This window comes from Leucopleurus acutus (genome assembly GCF_964270905.1).
Source record: "Leucopleurus acutus genome assembly, chromosome: 20".
Lineage (NCBI taxonomy): Eukaryota > Metazoa > Chordata > Mammalia > Artiodactyla > Delphinidae > Leucopleurus > Leucopleurus acutus.
This window is the reverse complement of record NC_139162.1, coordinates 15,029,345-15,043,220: the sequence shown is the minus strand read 5'-3', so window position 1 is coordinate 15,043,220 and position 13,876 is coordinate 15,029,345. Positions and strand designations below refer to the sequence as shown.

At 47.8% G+C, this 13,876-nt stretch overlaps 1 protein-coding gene across 1 annotated transcript in view; it reads left to right on the top strand.

Moving 5' to 3' along the window:
- PMFBP1 (polyamine modulated factor 1 binding protein 1) overlaps window positions 1-13,733 on the top strand; it is a gene marked incomplete at its 3' end in the record, with an annotated part of 44,142 nt that extends 30,409 nt beyond the window's left edge. Inside the window, 14 exon segments of the mRNA XM_082863037.1 lie at window positions 1,117-1,306; window positions 1,471-1,624; window positions 2,563-2,730; window positions 2,995-3,132; window positions 5,197-5,361; window positions 5,920-6,087; window positions 6,393-6,560; window positions 7,380-7,483; window positions 8,209-8,283; window positions 10,471-10,709; window positions 11,130-11,141; window positions 11,144-11,211; window positions 11,215-11,326; window positions 13,645-13,733. Coding sequence (XP_082719163.1) covers window positions 1,117-1,306; window positions 1,471-1,624; window positions 2,563-2,730; window positions 2,995-3,132; window positions 5,197-5,361; window positions 5,920-6,087; window positions 6,393-6,560; window positions 7,380-7,483; window positions 8,209-8,283; window positions 10,471-10,709; window positions 11,130-11,141; window positions 11,144-11,211; window positions 11,215-11,326; window positions 13,645-13,733 — 1,850 coding nt within the window.
- Between the last annotated feature and the right edge of the window lie 143 nt (window positions 13,734-13,876).

Sequence of the window (13,876 nt, the reverse complement as noted above, 5' to 3'; positions counted from 1 at the left end):
ATATTGTCAGAAGTCTTTCTCCATTCTAATCCATTCCAATTTTCCTAAAGCACTCTTTCCTTTATGGCAGGTCCCTACTCAAGAACCCACTAAATCATGTCTAAACATTTCTCTCAGGCTTTCAGCGTCCTCCAAAACCCCCTCTAGTCCATCCACTTCCTCAATTCTGTCTCTCACCATTCCTTCCCACTTTCCTTTCCAGTTAAGCTGATATCTTCCCATCATCTTCCCACATGCCCTTCCCATTCCCTTCACTGTGCCCCCCACCCCGAGAATTCCCTTTCTTCTCCTTCTTCTAAGGCCCAGCTCAGCCTCTGTTCCTCCATAAGTCCATCTCCAACTGTACTTCCCCGTTTTGGTCCTCCTTCCTGAGTTCACAGTCAGTGTGAGTTTAACATTACTGTGTTCTCTATGTCAGCTCCCTCACTAGACTCTAAACTCTATGAGGGTCAGGATTTGTCTTCAATGACAGGATGAGTCGCAGATGAGATACCAAGCAATTTCAACCAATTTGTTTAATTTTATTCAAGAAGGAGTTCACGGCTGGTGGGTAGTTGAAGACAGATAATTTATCAGAGCTCCTTAGGAGTGATAATGAGATAGAGAGAGATGAGGACAGATTGGAAATTGAAGTAAGTCACAGAATGAAGGAACAGACTTTTGTTTTTTTTGGCTACATTGGGTCTTCGTTGCTTCACACAGGCTTTCTCTGGTTGCAGTGAGCAGGGGCTTCTCTTCATTGTGGTGTGCAGGCTTCTCACTGCAGTGGCTTCTCTTGTTGTGGAGCACGGACTCTAGGTGCACAGCCTTCAGTAGGTTGTGGCACGTGGGCTCAGTAGTTGTGGCATGCAGGCTCAGTAGTTGTGGCTCGCAGGCTCTAGAGCTCGGGCTCAGTAGTTGTGGCACACGGGCTTAGTTGCTCCACAGCATGTGGGATCTTCCCGGACCAGGGCTCAAACCCGTGTCCCCTACATTGGCAGGCAGATTCTTAACCACTGCACCACCAGGGAAGCCCCAAGGAACAGACTTTTTAACTGGTCTCATTTGAGAGTCTGATCTTCACACATACTCCCTTCACACATGGACATGCCCCGGGCTATCTCCTGTCTTCTGCAGCTCAGCAAGCAGTCCAATATAAAGAAGAAGCCATTCTGGCAAAGGGTAACCTGGAGGATTGCCATAGGAAACTGCAAAGCTGCATTTGCCTGGAGAAGCAGAAGGCAGAGACCATCCAGGAGCTCCGGAGAGAACTTCAGAAGCTGCAAAAGGATTCCCTAATGGCAGAGGAGGAACTCGCGCCCAGCAGGTACCACAGGTTCCCCTCCAGACAGAGTCTCTGTCCCTCGTAAGCCAGTTGGGACCCTGTGGGATGCTGCCCAGGAGTTGGGTAGCAAGCCCCGGGCAGCCAGCCCACAGTCCACCGACGTGGACCCTGAAGTCCATCCACCTGTTTTTGCCATTTTGCTTTAGGAAACGGATAGAGGAGCTGACATCAGAATTATCTGAGTTCTCCAGAAAGCTTGAAATTTCAGAGAAGGAAAAGAGGCAGCTTCAGAAGACAGTGACTGAGCAGGATGTAAAACTGAATGACCTGCTAGATCGTATAAATCACATTCAACACCAGGTGTGGAGGGCAAGTAGGCAGCCAGCTCAAGCATTTGCTCTGTTTCAGATTAAATGCATTGCTCTTGGGAATTCCCTGGCCGTCCAGTGGTTAGGACTCCGAGCTCTCACTGCAAAGGGTCTGGGTCAATCCCTGGTCGGGAAACTAAGATCCCACAAGCTGAGCGGTGTGGCCAAAAAAAAAAAAAAAAAATTGCATTGCTCTTTATTTGGGAAGATGCCACCACCAATCCATTGCAAGCTACTTCTCCAGAATTTGTTTTAGAATGCTAAGCCAGCCAGGCAGCTCCAGTTCCCACAACCAATAATAAGCATTTTCAGGGGCCAAGCTTAAAAACAGTCAAACGACAATATTATTTCTTTTTCTAGGACTCAAAAGCTATCCTCTCAGTCTATTTAAAGTTTTTTAACTTTGAATTATTCCTTTTGTGCTTTTCTAAGATTTTTAAAAATTTATTCAGAGAGTATTTTATGTGGAAAGACTTGGTAAGTAAGTGGGACCTGGATCTATAAATAAAATAAGTTGGTATTTCTAATTGAACATAGAAAAACTATTGCTGAACCTAAGAGGAAACTTTTTTATTAAACACGCTAAATAACCAAGGAGTTGTCCTCATTTTTTTTTTTTTTTTTTTTTTTGCGGTACACGGGCCTCTCACTGTTGTGGCCTCTCCCGTTGCAGAGCACAGGCTCCGGACGCCACAGGCTCAGCGGCCATGGCTCACGGGCCCAGCCGCTCCGCGGCATGTGGGATGTGGGATCTTCCCGGACCGGGGCACGAACCCGTGTCCCCTGCATCGGCAGGCGGACTCTCAACCACTGCACCACCAGGGAAGCCTCATATTTATTTCAGCCATCCCTGTGCACAGTTGTCTGAGCTGGGGGTTTTCTCCGCAAAAATATGGTGCCTGACTTGCAGCCCCGTGTTTGTTTTCTCAGAACAGGAAGCAAGCCTCCTCCAAATGCAGTCTAGAAGAACAGCTTCAGGAGGAAACCAGGTTGCTGGAGGAGAAACAGGAGCAGCTGAAAAAGAGTAAAGAGCAGGAGAAGCTACTGCAGCAAGAGCTCGAGATATTCCGACAGGAAGGAAAAAAGAAAGAAAAGATGGTGAGGAGAATCTGGGAAGCCTCGGGATTAAGAATCCAAGGCCAGACCTGAGCCCAGCTGGGCCTGGTGGGATACAGAGGCTGAGGGTGCTCAGACTTCAGGAGAGAAGGGAGGGAGGGTGAGAAAGACAAGTGAGGAGGGCAGAGAAGGCCTGAGATACATGGGGTGCAAGGTGGAGCTGTGTGTGAGGGCAGAAGGAGGGGCTTCTGCAGGAGTCTAAGATAACACCTCCATCTGGGCTTTGTTTCCTTAATTGGGGAGCAGTCAAAGGAGAATTTGAGAAAGTTGGAGGAGGAAAATGATAATCTCAAATCACAGTTAAAGCAATGTTCTGCGCAACTGGATTCCTCTCTCTGCAAACAAAACAGCACCCAGCAAATCAACCAGGAGCTGACTCGTAAGGTGAGTAGACAGAAACCCCAAGGGGGTGAGAAATTTGAACCCTATGACCCTTGACCTGAAGTTGGCACCTAGCTCTCCTCCATCACAGAAATGCCACTAACTGCCCAGCCCATGTGCATTCTGGGGCACCGGAGCCCCCACTTCCCTCCTGAAGTGTCACCCACTTGCTGGCCAAGAAGTATTTCTTCCACATGTAGAAGGTCTTATTTAATATCTGGTGGAGCCCCAAACCATCTGGGCTTTGGCATCAAGGCTTCCAGAGTTGCATTTTAGACCAGAGTTGAGTGAGCCCATTGTTCGGGGCAATTTGCTAGGGAACACTTCCAAAAATAGTCCCAAAGCACAAAAATGGGATGAAAGGGGACATGGTTATATTTCATTACACGAATAAAGACAAAAGGAGTAAATGGCATCTAATGTACGTGAGGCACTGTGCTCACATTCAGTCATCATTTACTGACCGTCTACTTAAGTCCTTGGCATGCCTTCCATCTGCTGGTTTACAGAGGAGAGAAAGGCTGAGGCTCAGACTGACTAATTGGTAAGTGATGGGATGGAGCAATATTTGAACTTGGATCATCTGGCTCTGCCACCTGGCCTCTTTCCCTTCATCCTGAATGGCAATACTTGCCCCAAATGAGCCCATTCCATATTTCTGGACAAGAAAAAAATACAGCATCTTGATTAGGTAGTCTCTTGAATTATAAATGAGAGACCAAGCAGCTCTGAGTCCTTCATAATAAAGAGTTCATCTTAAAATACTATGACCATTCTAAGTGTACGAATAGCACTACGCAATAGAACTCTCTGTGATGATGGAAAAGTTCTAGATTAGAGTTACCTGATACTATATGCACTAGCCACATATGGCTATTGACTGCTCGAAATATGGCTTAGTATGACTAAGGAACTGAATTTATAAGTTTAATTTTAGTTTTATTGAAATGTAAATAGTCTCATGTGGCTAGTGGCTGCCATATTAAACAGCAGACGTCTGAGGCACTGATGTTTCTGGAGTTTTGTCACTCAGAGATATAAATCTCTCCTCTAGTGGGATCCAGAGTTGAGGCCTGAATCACTCAAATCCCCAAGGAACTGCTTTCAATATAAGGAATACTGCCTAAGTATTTAATATAGGCCTGTTATCACATTTGCCAAAAGAAAGGGAGTTATGTAAATGTGCAACTAGAAGCACTAATTTCAGAATTCCTTTGATGGGAATCCAGAGGCTGGAGGAGTTTATGTGTGTGTAAGCATGTTCAATTTTTTAAAAGCATGCCCCACATATAACAGACTTTTTGAATCAATGGAAACAGCCATTAGAAAGAGGCTTAGTTTTGCATTCTAAACTGCATTTCCTTTCATCGGTAGTCCATATTTCAATTTTAAACACACTCTGTCGGAACTATATGTCCAATTCATCCCTAGTATTGCCCAATGCACTATTTCATTCAGTCCAAATAAATCATTTAGTATATTTAGTGAGCACCTATTATATGCCATGCTCTGAGCTACAGGTAGTGGGGATACAGCGATGAAGAAAGCACACACAGTCCTGCTTTCATGGTGCATCAAGTCTAGTGGATTATGTCAGGAGTTGAGGCATAATGCATACCACTGAAATGTTGCATCATATTTCCTAACCTAGAATTGGATTCCAGGTTAACACTAATCCTAACCCTAACCCTAACCATGAGACAGTTAACTATTAACAGAAACCATCCAGTTACAAATGTAGGACCCATGCTTGGCTGGCACACGTCAAAGGCTGCGGAGTCTGTGAAAGGGACTTTTCGTGTATTTGACACATCATGGCCCAGTACTTCCAGTACTCCTTGTATTGGGAAGACATGCTATCTAGAAAGGAAGTGTGGGAGAGGGGTGCAGAAGAACCTGGAAAGGCAGCTCTTCCTCTTCCAACAGTGAGGGGAAGTGGGCATTATCACAGTCTGCTGGGCAGGTAGTTAGTGCAGGGAGGAGAGAGCCCTGTGCCTGTCCATCTGTGGACACAGAGCATGCCTCCACGGCCATGAACCTTGACAGTTATGTTCCCCCTCCCTAAAGATAATCCTTCAGAAGGAGACCATGGCGAGTCTGCAGATTCAGCTGGACAAGGCTGCGGTGAAAGAGAAGCAATACCTCCAGACCACGGTCAGTAAAGATGTCTATGAGGAGGTATGCCGGAAGTCAGCCTCCTGCCAAGACGACCTAACACAGGCCCTGGATAAGGTGGGCTACACCCTCTCATCTCCGGGGCTGTTTAATATCCAAGTTATCCCAGCAGCATGAAAGGTGAAGGAGTCAATTTCCTGCATAACTGGCTGTCACCAAGGCCATCTGCAAACCCTTGCATTGGCTGGGATGTCTGTCCAGAGAAGGCCTGCTTCTCCCTAGTGAGGCTTTGGGGAAGAGGGGGATAGAGGCCAAATCTAACAAGTCTTTCTGCCCATGGGTGACCCAGGGGCAAGGTTTTCCCAAGACCTGGATTTTTCAGGGAAATTCATGCCGCATCCCTGTGCTAATCATGCCTGGCTGATGAGCTCATAGAATTGGAAAGAGAGGAAACGGGAGAGGGGCAGGGGAGATGCAGAAGACTGACCGTTGTCACTTCTCACCCCTCCCTGGGACTCTAGGCGAGGTGACCAGGACCACGTGTGTCTGTGCCACCCTGGGCAGAAGAGAGTAGGGGCTGTGGGACTGGTGGAACCCTTCTCCATTCAGGACTCAGCACAGAGGCCCAAGCGCAATGACAGCCGTTCTCCCCCCAACCCTTTGTCTTTACCAAAGCTCAGTCATTCGACCTCAGAGACAAAGAGTCTTCACCAAATTCTGACACAGGCCCAAGACAGGAAGATTCAGCTGGAAGAGGAAGTCATTGCTTACGAGGAGAGGATGAAAAAGCTGAATGTGGAGTTAAAAAAACTGCAGGGCTTCCAGCAGCAGAGTGAGCTAGAGGTGAGGAGCGGCCAGGGGCCCCGGCTGCCGTCCTGCCCAGGGCCCCAAGGCCTCTTCTTGCCCCACAGCTGTGTACTTCGCACTGAGCCGGTCCCTTCGGCTAACAGGTGCCCTCCCTTTTGCTGGGCTCTGGGAGCTTCAAGAAGGCGGCAACTATCAGAGCAGGGGCGCCCTCTGCTGGCCGCTGGAAATAAAACACTCCCTCATGAACCTCCCAGAAAAAGCGCCCTCCCGCCTTGTCGTGGGTCCTCCAGGGTCAGGGTGGTAAGCTGGGGTCTCCCTCCTCACTGTGCGCTACCGAGCAGGTGCAGGCCTTCGACAAAAAGCTGGAGGACATGAGCAACCAGGTGCTGCAGTGGCAGAAGCAGCACCAGCGGGACCTCGAGGTGCTGGCCGCTAAAGAGGAGCAGCTCAGGGCGTTCCGGGAGGAAATGCGCACCCTGAAAGAGAGTCTCCTCGCGGACGGGACGGAGGTGGGCACTCCTCAACTCCCAGCCGCTTCCTCCCACTGCCCCAGAACATCCCACGACCGCCTGCGTGACAGACACCCTTTGGTGGGGGTGGGGGTGCCTGGGAGCAAGGAAAGGACACCCCCTCTATTCAGTACAAAGCGGGGTCTGGGTGTTCCAGGCCCACAACGGCTGTCTCGACCCAACCATCTTCCCGTGACTTTGTTGATAGAGATATTGAACAGAGCAAAGGTCCCAATCCAGAGGAGAGAGAATGCCATCTCCATGTCAGGTACACCAGCAGCCCCGACTTAGATAATCCACGGCTCAGTCACCCTCCAGAGCCCCTCCTGACACTTTCAATTACCCTGCAGTAGAATCGGCTAAGAGCTCTTTGTGCACGTCCAGCTCTCTGAGCAGTGAAGTTTGTAGCAGGAGGCTCCCGGATATCCTTGGGGTGGCCACAGGGCCTTTGCCCAAATTAGAAAAAAAGTCCTCCCTTTCCACCAGATATTTTTTCTTTCATCTGTTTTTAAAAAGGCTTAATGTATTGCTGTTTTAGAATAGGTCACTTTGCTACCTTTGGCCTGAAAATCATTATTATAAATGTACAAACCTACTTTGTCTCTACTATAAGTGGTGTCTGCTCACAGATGTCACCTTTGTGATAATGCACTGCTGGAGGTGGAGGCCTGCAATGGCAATTCCAACTCTGGCCTCAGGGTTGGACAGCAGAGTCAATGTTTCTTCTCCCAGGAAGAGAGGAGACCTGATCTGGGAGAAGGGAGGTGACAGGCCTGTGCTCCCACCCCCTTACTATCTCATTTACTTCTTGTACCGAAGTCCTGTTGCCTGTCCCAGCGGTCTGCGCCTAAAGACACCTGCAGGCTGCACCGAGAGAACGATCAGATTATGTCCAACATGGAGCAATGGGCAAAAGAGCAGAAGTAAGTGCGGAAGAAAACAGTAAGGCAGGCTTCCAAGGGCTGGAATCACACCTGTGCCAGAGAATAGTGTCATACACACACACACAGCCCTCCAGGGACACTGATCCAGTCTCAGCCCACACCCAGATGCTGGGAATAAGATGAAGGGGCCGCAACCCTTCAGGCGGGTTCAGAAAGCCCCGCCCACTTGGAAATGGAGCAGCTTCCAGACAGAAGGGATGCTCCTGTGGGTCAGATTTCCTCTTCCCAGCCTGGTGTCGGGCTTCACTGCCTGGATCCCCTGAACTCACTTGGGATCACAGTGATTTTGCTTGGGAGTGTAGAGGGTCCTCTTTTTTTTTTTTTTTTTTTTTTTTGCGGTACGCGAGCCTCTCACTGCTGTGGCCTCTCTCTTGCGGAGCACAGGCTCCGGATGCACAGGCTCAGCGGCCATGGCTCACGGGCCCAGCCGCTCCGAGGCATGTGGGATCTTCCCGGACCGGGGCACGAACCCGTGTCCCCTGCATCGGCAGGCGGACTCTCAACCACTGCGCCACCAGGGAAGCCCAAGGGTCCTCTTAATTGCCAGCTGCTAGGAGGGCTCTAGCTCCGGGGACGGGGGGATGAGCGGGGGGTCTGGGCCCCGAAGAGGCCTCGCCAAGAACACCCAATGTCCTTTTCAGCCAGCTCATGCTCTTACCCACAGGGGTCTGGGGAACTCTTTTCTTCTGTGAATTTTATTACAGGATCGCCAATGAGAAACTAGGAAACAAACTCCGTGAACAGGTCAAATATATCACCAAGCTGACTGGTGAAAAGGAGTAAGTCATCCCACGCCCCCCTGGCTGGAGCTTGGGCCCCAGGGAGAGGAGTCAGCCAGGAACCAGGGCTGGCTTTTTCACTAGATATGTGGAGAAAGACCCCAAGTCCCAAATCTGCATCCATGTGACCTTGGGCAATACCACTTGACCTCTTTGGGCCTTAGTCCCCTCACCAACAATAAAAAAAGGGGTTAGTCATCTCTATGTCCCTCTCCACTGTCACCTTCCACAGTTCTCAGAAGTCAGAATGCTGAGAAGGAAACAGGAACTGAAAAGCAGACTGTATTAGTTAGGGTAGTGGCTAAGCTGTGGTAACGGAGAGCTCTCCAAACAAAGGGACATAGAACATAGAAGGAACACCTGTATGAGGTGAGCAGTCAAGGTTGGTGGGGTCCTTCTGTCCCATGTGGTCATTTGGGTCCATCTACTTGCAGCCTTGGTTCACCCTCATGGTCAAAGCTGGGTCAGCATAGAGTGTGGTACGGGAGGAGTGTTGGAAGTTTGGGAACAGAGGCAAAAGTATGGATGTCTAAAACTGAGATTTCAGAGGTGGCATAGTAACAGGTAATGACAAGCTCCAGGGCAGTGTTTCCCAACCTTTTGTCAGGGAACACTTAGAAAATGAACACCTTTGTTTGACACACTGAGAGGGTCTTGGATGGGGTTGCTTATGGTAAAGGTGACCAACCAGCAGCTGTGCCAAACCCTGCTCCAAGGGCTGAGGTATCGCAGCACACCTGGGACCCATTTATGCAGCCCCAGTTAGAAAGCTGTGTCCTGAGCTTGGACCATAGGAAAGCGTCTGGGTTGAAGGAGAAGAAAAGATCACTGGAATAAGGAGGTCAAGGAACTGAAGGGCCAGGGCTTGGATGAAAAGTACAGGATGCTGAAAGCATCAGGGATGCTGACAGGAGTGGACCAGAGAGAGTGGCAGAGAGCCAGGGAATGAGGGCATTCGAGGACCCTACCTCCAGGCCCAGTGGCACAAGGAGCATGGCAACAACATGAAGAGCTACAAGGGAAGGGGTGTCTTCACTGCCAGCCAGATTTATACAGAGCAAGAGGGCAGAGAATACGCCCAGAGAAGCAGTTGAGGATGAATTCTCTACTTGATTTCCTCTAGAAAATATCATAAAATATTTCACTAGGACAGAAACACTTTCTGAAAGGATTTAACTAAAGGAGAAATTGTCAGAATCTGAAGGTAGCCGGGCACCAGGCTTTTTCTTATATTGTGCCAAGTTCTGGCAAGTTTTTTGGGTTTTTTGTTTGTTTGTTTCACAAAGAACTCATTCTTGAGTTTGCTTGACCCTATTTGAAGGAACACCATCTTTTAATCATAATAACAAGAGCTCAACTAATATTTATTGCTTACTCATGAGGAGCACTGTTCCAAGTGCTTTACATGTGTTAACTTATTTAATCTTCATAATACCTCACACGTTCGGTGCACGTATAATCCCCATTTAAGGATGAAGAAAGGGAGAAACTCAGGCTACATAATTTTCCCATGGTCTCTTGACCAGTAAGTGGCAGAGTCAGAATCCCAACTTGGGAAGCCTGGTTCCAGAGCCCACTGTCACTCACTTCTCTCAACACTGGTTTGGAGAAATAAGGCTGTTAGTATTAACAGTTGCCATTTATTGAGCCACAGGAGGTATGCTCAGTTACCTTTCCCCTCACCTACACTGGAGCTGCCATTTCTTCCATAAAATGGGGACAAGTAACTTGCCCAAGCTCTCGACAGAGCTGGGATCCCCTGTGTTCTCAACCTTTCAGCAAAGGGAGGCAAAAGAACTTGGGCTTTGGCATCAGAACTGGATGTGAGTGTTTCCTAGGCATGGCTGTGAGAAACTGAGGACACGTGATCAGAGTTGTTCTGGCTCTTTGAATCCAATTTCTATCATTTGTCAAACTGGATTTTTATATGAACCCCAGAAGGCAGATCAGACTCAATGGTCCCCATCTAACAGATAAGAAAACTAGCCCAGAGCTGACATGACACAGTGGGTCAGGAGTGCTGATTCTGGGTCCACCCCAACCCCAGGCCTGGCCTTCTTCCTGGGGATGCACATAGGCCTCCATTTCCACAGAACATGCGTGAGAGCACGAGCTCTGGAAGGAACTGGGCGTCCACGGAACTGGAACAGACCAAACACCCACCTGTCCTTCCCTCTCCTTCCCCAGCCACCTCCACAATGTAATGGTCCATCTGCAAAAGGAAAACAAGAAACTAAAGAATGAAATAGAGGAGAAGAAGCTGAAAGCTGGGCCCTCAAGGGTATGTACCAAAGCCCTATGGCCAAGCAAAACAGACCCCACATCAAGGGGGAAAGTGTATGGCACCTTGGACTGGAGGGGGATAACCCAAGATGTGAGCCAAAGAATGGACATCACCAAGTCTGTCGGGATGCCCCACTGCTCAGGTATGTCCACCATGCGGCTTTTGCTACTTACTATGGTGCTGTCTTTCTTAGTCCATTGGGTCAAAAAAGAAAAAAAAAACGTATTTTGAAGAGATCACTGGATTGGAAATTCAAATAGGGGAAAAAAACAAATCTTTTGCTTAGTTATTCTGGACCAGAGATCATTGTTTTCTCCTCTGTAAAGGGGGAGGCAAATGAATTAAGGCTCATCCTGATTTAAGAATCTTTGATGTTACCCAAGTGCCTCCTATCTCAGACCTATCCCTTCCCCTGACCCAGTCCCTTTTGGGAGGTGTGAGGATAAGAAGGGAACAGGCAGAATAGGCATTTTTCTCCTCTAACGTGTTTTGGAAGCCTCACAAGAATGCCCTGGTCTCCTGTTCGGCCTGAGTCCAAGGCTACCTTTTCTGCCACCTGTAGACTCCATGGTACCCCCAAGGTAAGAAGTCACCTGCAACAGAGCTGCCTGGCCACGAGACTAGTCCTTGAGAAATCACTTCATTAATTTCTCCTCAAATCAAGATTGTCATTTCCTCCCTGTTCCCTCAGGTTCCTCATATTGCTAGAATCAGCGCCTTGCCCTGAGCATCATTTCCATGCATGTTTTTCAGAGGACAGTGAGTTCCTATTCCTCTCTTGACTTGGATCAGCTCTAACCGGAATATGTCAAGGTCCAAGCCTATTCTACAAGATGCTAACGTTTTATTGAGTTTTGTCTACTTCCTGCAGCAGAGTGAGCCTTGGAACCCTACTACCATCTCCAGGCCCAAACTCTAAAATAAAGACATGAGCACAGCAGCCTCAGTGAGCTCGTGGTGTCTTGCAGACAATTCTGCCCCCTCAGGTCCCCAGCAATGTGTTCATCCCTATTTTCCCTAAATTCTAAAACATATAGTTCTCTTTGACATACATAGGGGAGCTGTAATTCCCAAAGCAAGCTTCTGGATTATCTGGATTTGTTTTTAAACCAACAAGAGATAATTAGTTCCTTTTTTATTCCTTCCATCTCTGTCTGGAATTTAAGAAGAAAAAGAAATATCTAAAAACCTCCGAAAGGAAAGTAATCCTGAGACCCAAAAGAGAGGAAGAGAAATAAATGATGCATTTTCCAAAGGCAGGAGGGAGAGATAGCCATCTGCTTTCTCCCTGGCTGCCATATTCCTTCTTTTAACAATTTTATTTTTCTCCCCAGCCAGCTCAGTACAAGAAAAATTCCATTATAACAAACTCCAAGGACAGCTAAACTATTTTATTGTGGCTGGATTTTGTTAAACTAAGTACATGTCTAGAATTTCTATTTCTAGTCTATAGAAAATTGAAATAGCTAAAGGTAAAGTAAGAGAAGGAAATGAAAGGGCTTGCATTTCTGGAAGAGGGGAAAGGAAAAGTGAAGGAAGAAACCCCCCCTAGTTGATAGCAATTCTTAAATATCTTGCCTCCCTCCCCCGCCAAACAAAAGCCAAGAAAATTTTCTGCTAATAGCAGCAATGTGTTATATAGGATGCCCCTGCTAGGCCTTGGGAAGGGCAAATTCTGGAAATGCAGTGTGAGGCAGGAGTGATGGGCACATCTGGTGGTTTCTATTGTGATGGTCATTGTCTGGTTTTTAATGCTGTTTTGACTGTGTTCCTTTATTTGGTTTAGAATAAGATACGTCTTCTAGAGAAAACAAAGACTGAAGGGTCTGGTACTAATGAAATGGCTTCTAGTTCTAGCCTGTGGCCCATTTATTCAAGTAAAAGTTCAATGTCACTAAAATCCCCAGTACAGTCTACTAAAAAGGCATTTTGTCTCTTTAATTTACAAAAAGTTTTCATATATGTTGGCCAAAGGGACAATATCTGGGTACTTTGAATGTTGTACTTTTTCCAAAGTTGTCTTTCACTTCCTATAGTGTGATTACACCAGAGGAAAGCAGGTAGCACGCTATGGGGAGCAAAGGGGCAGGAGAGCCAGAACCATGTCAATACATCACCCAGCCGTGTGGCCTTGCAAGCCCAGCCAGGTAGGAGACCCAACTGAGTGGAGGGGCTGGGCTTGGAGAAATGAAGAAAGGTAGGAGAAAGGGCAGGGAGCCCGAATGTTGCCTGCCTCTAATGCTTTAAGAAATAACCAAAGAAGTGAGTTCTTTAAAAGTTGACATTAAAAAGACATGGTCTCTGTATGAAACTATAATGGTGGATGCATTTGTCCTAACCCATAGAATGTACAGACACCAAGGGTGACCCCTAATGTAAACTACGGACTTTAGGGGGTAATGATGTGTCAGCGCAGGCTCATCAGTTGTAACAATCGAACCACTGCGGTGGGCGATGCTGATAGTGGGGAGGCTGTGCAGGTTTGGGGGCAGGAGAAGCAGATATAGGAGAAATCTCTGTACCTCCTGCTCAATTTTGCTGTGCACCTAAAGCCACGTTAAAAAAAAAAACAAAGAAGAAACGATTATAAAGCTAGGACTTAACCGAGGGGATTACAAATAAAGCGCTTCAGCCACCCAGTCGGAGGGTCACTCAGATTCTGCTGCTTTGGGGGCCGCAGAATCCTTTGTGACAGATCCTCTTCTACCTACCCGGAGTATAATTCTTCTCCCCCTGAGCTAAAGGAACCCAGAACAAACCCCAGCCGCCGTCTTACTAAAGGGAAGGAGGAGCGCCCTAGAACCACCATGTGGCCACGTACACTTGCCTTTGAGCCTCCTCTGCACAGCCCATATGAGGAGGAAGCTTCCTGCCATAGGCAGGGCCCAGCGAGCTAGCCCTGGGGTCCCCAGAATGAGCCCCCTATCTCAGCCTGAGACCCTCAACTGCTGATATTTCTAAGATGTCTAAAGTATCCTGCTCCTCTCAAGTAGGCATTAAAGGGTAGACGCACATGGCTGAGAGGAAGGCAGGGGACCCCTGTCCAGTTCAACAACCTTACTGTTCTCTCACACCAGTCTCAGGAATCCACTTCCGGGTCATTGCCAAGAAACGCTTTTGTACCTCTAGAAAAAGAATCAGTTATCATCTGAGGAAGAGACGGTGAAGAGCAGAGTATTAAATCGGAATATTAAAGCTGGAAGGAGGGTAGATCTGAATGGAAAGGGTCCATAGTTAAAAAGAAAGCATTGGAGACAGAGTGCAAACAGATTCTTGGGCAGAAGTCCAGAAGCCAAAGCAGATTCGGGT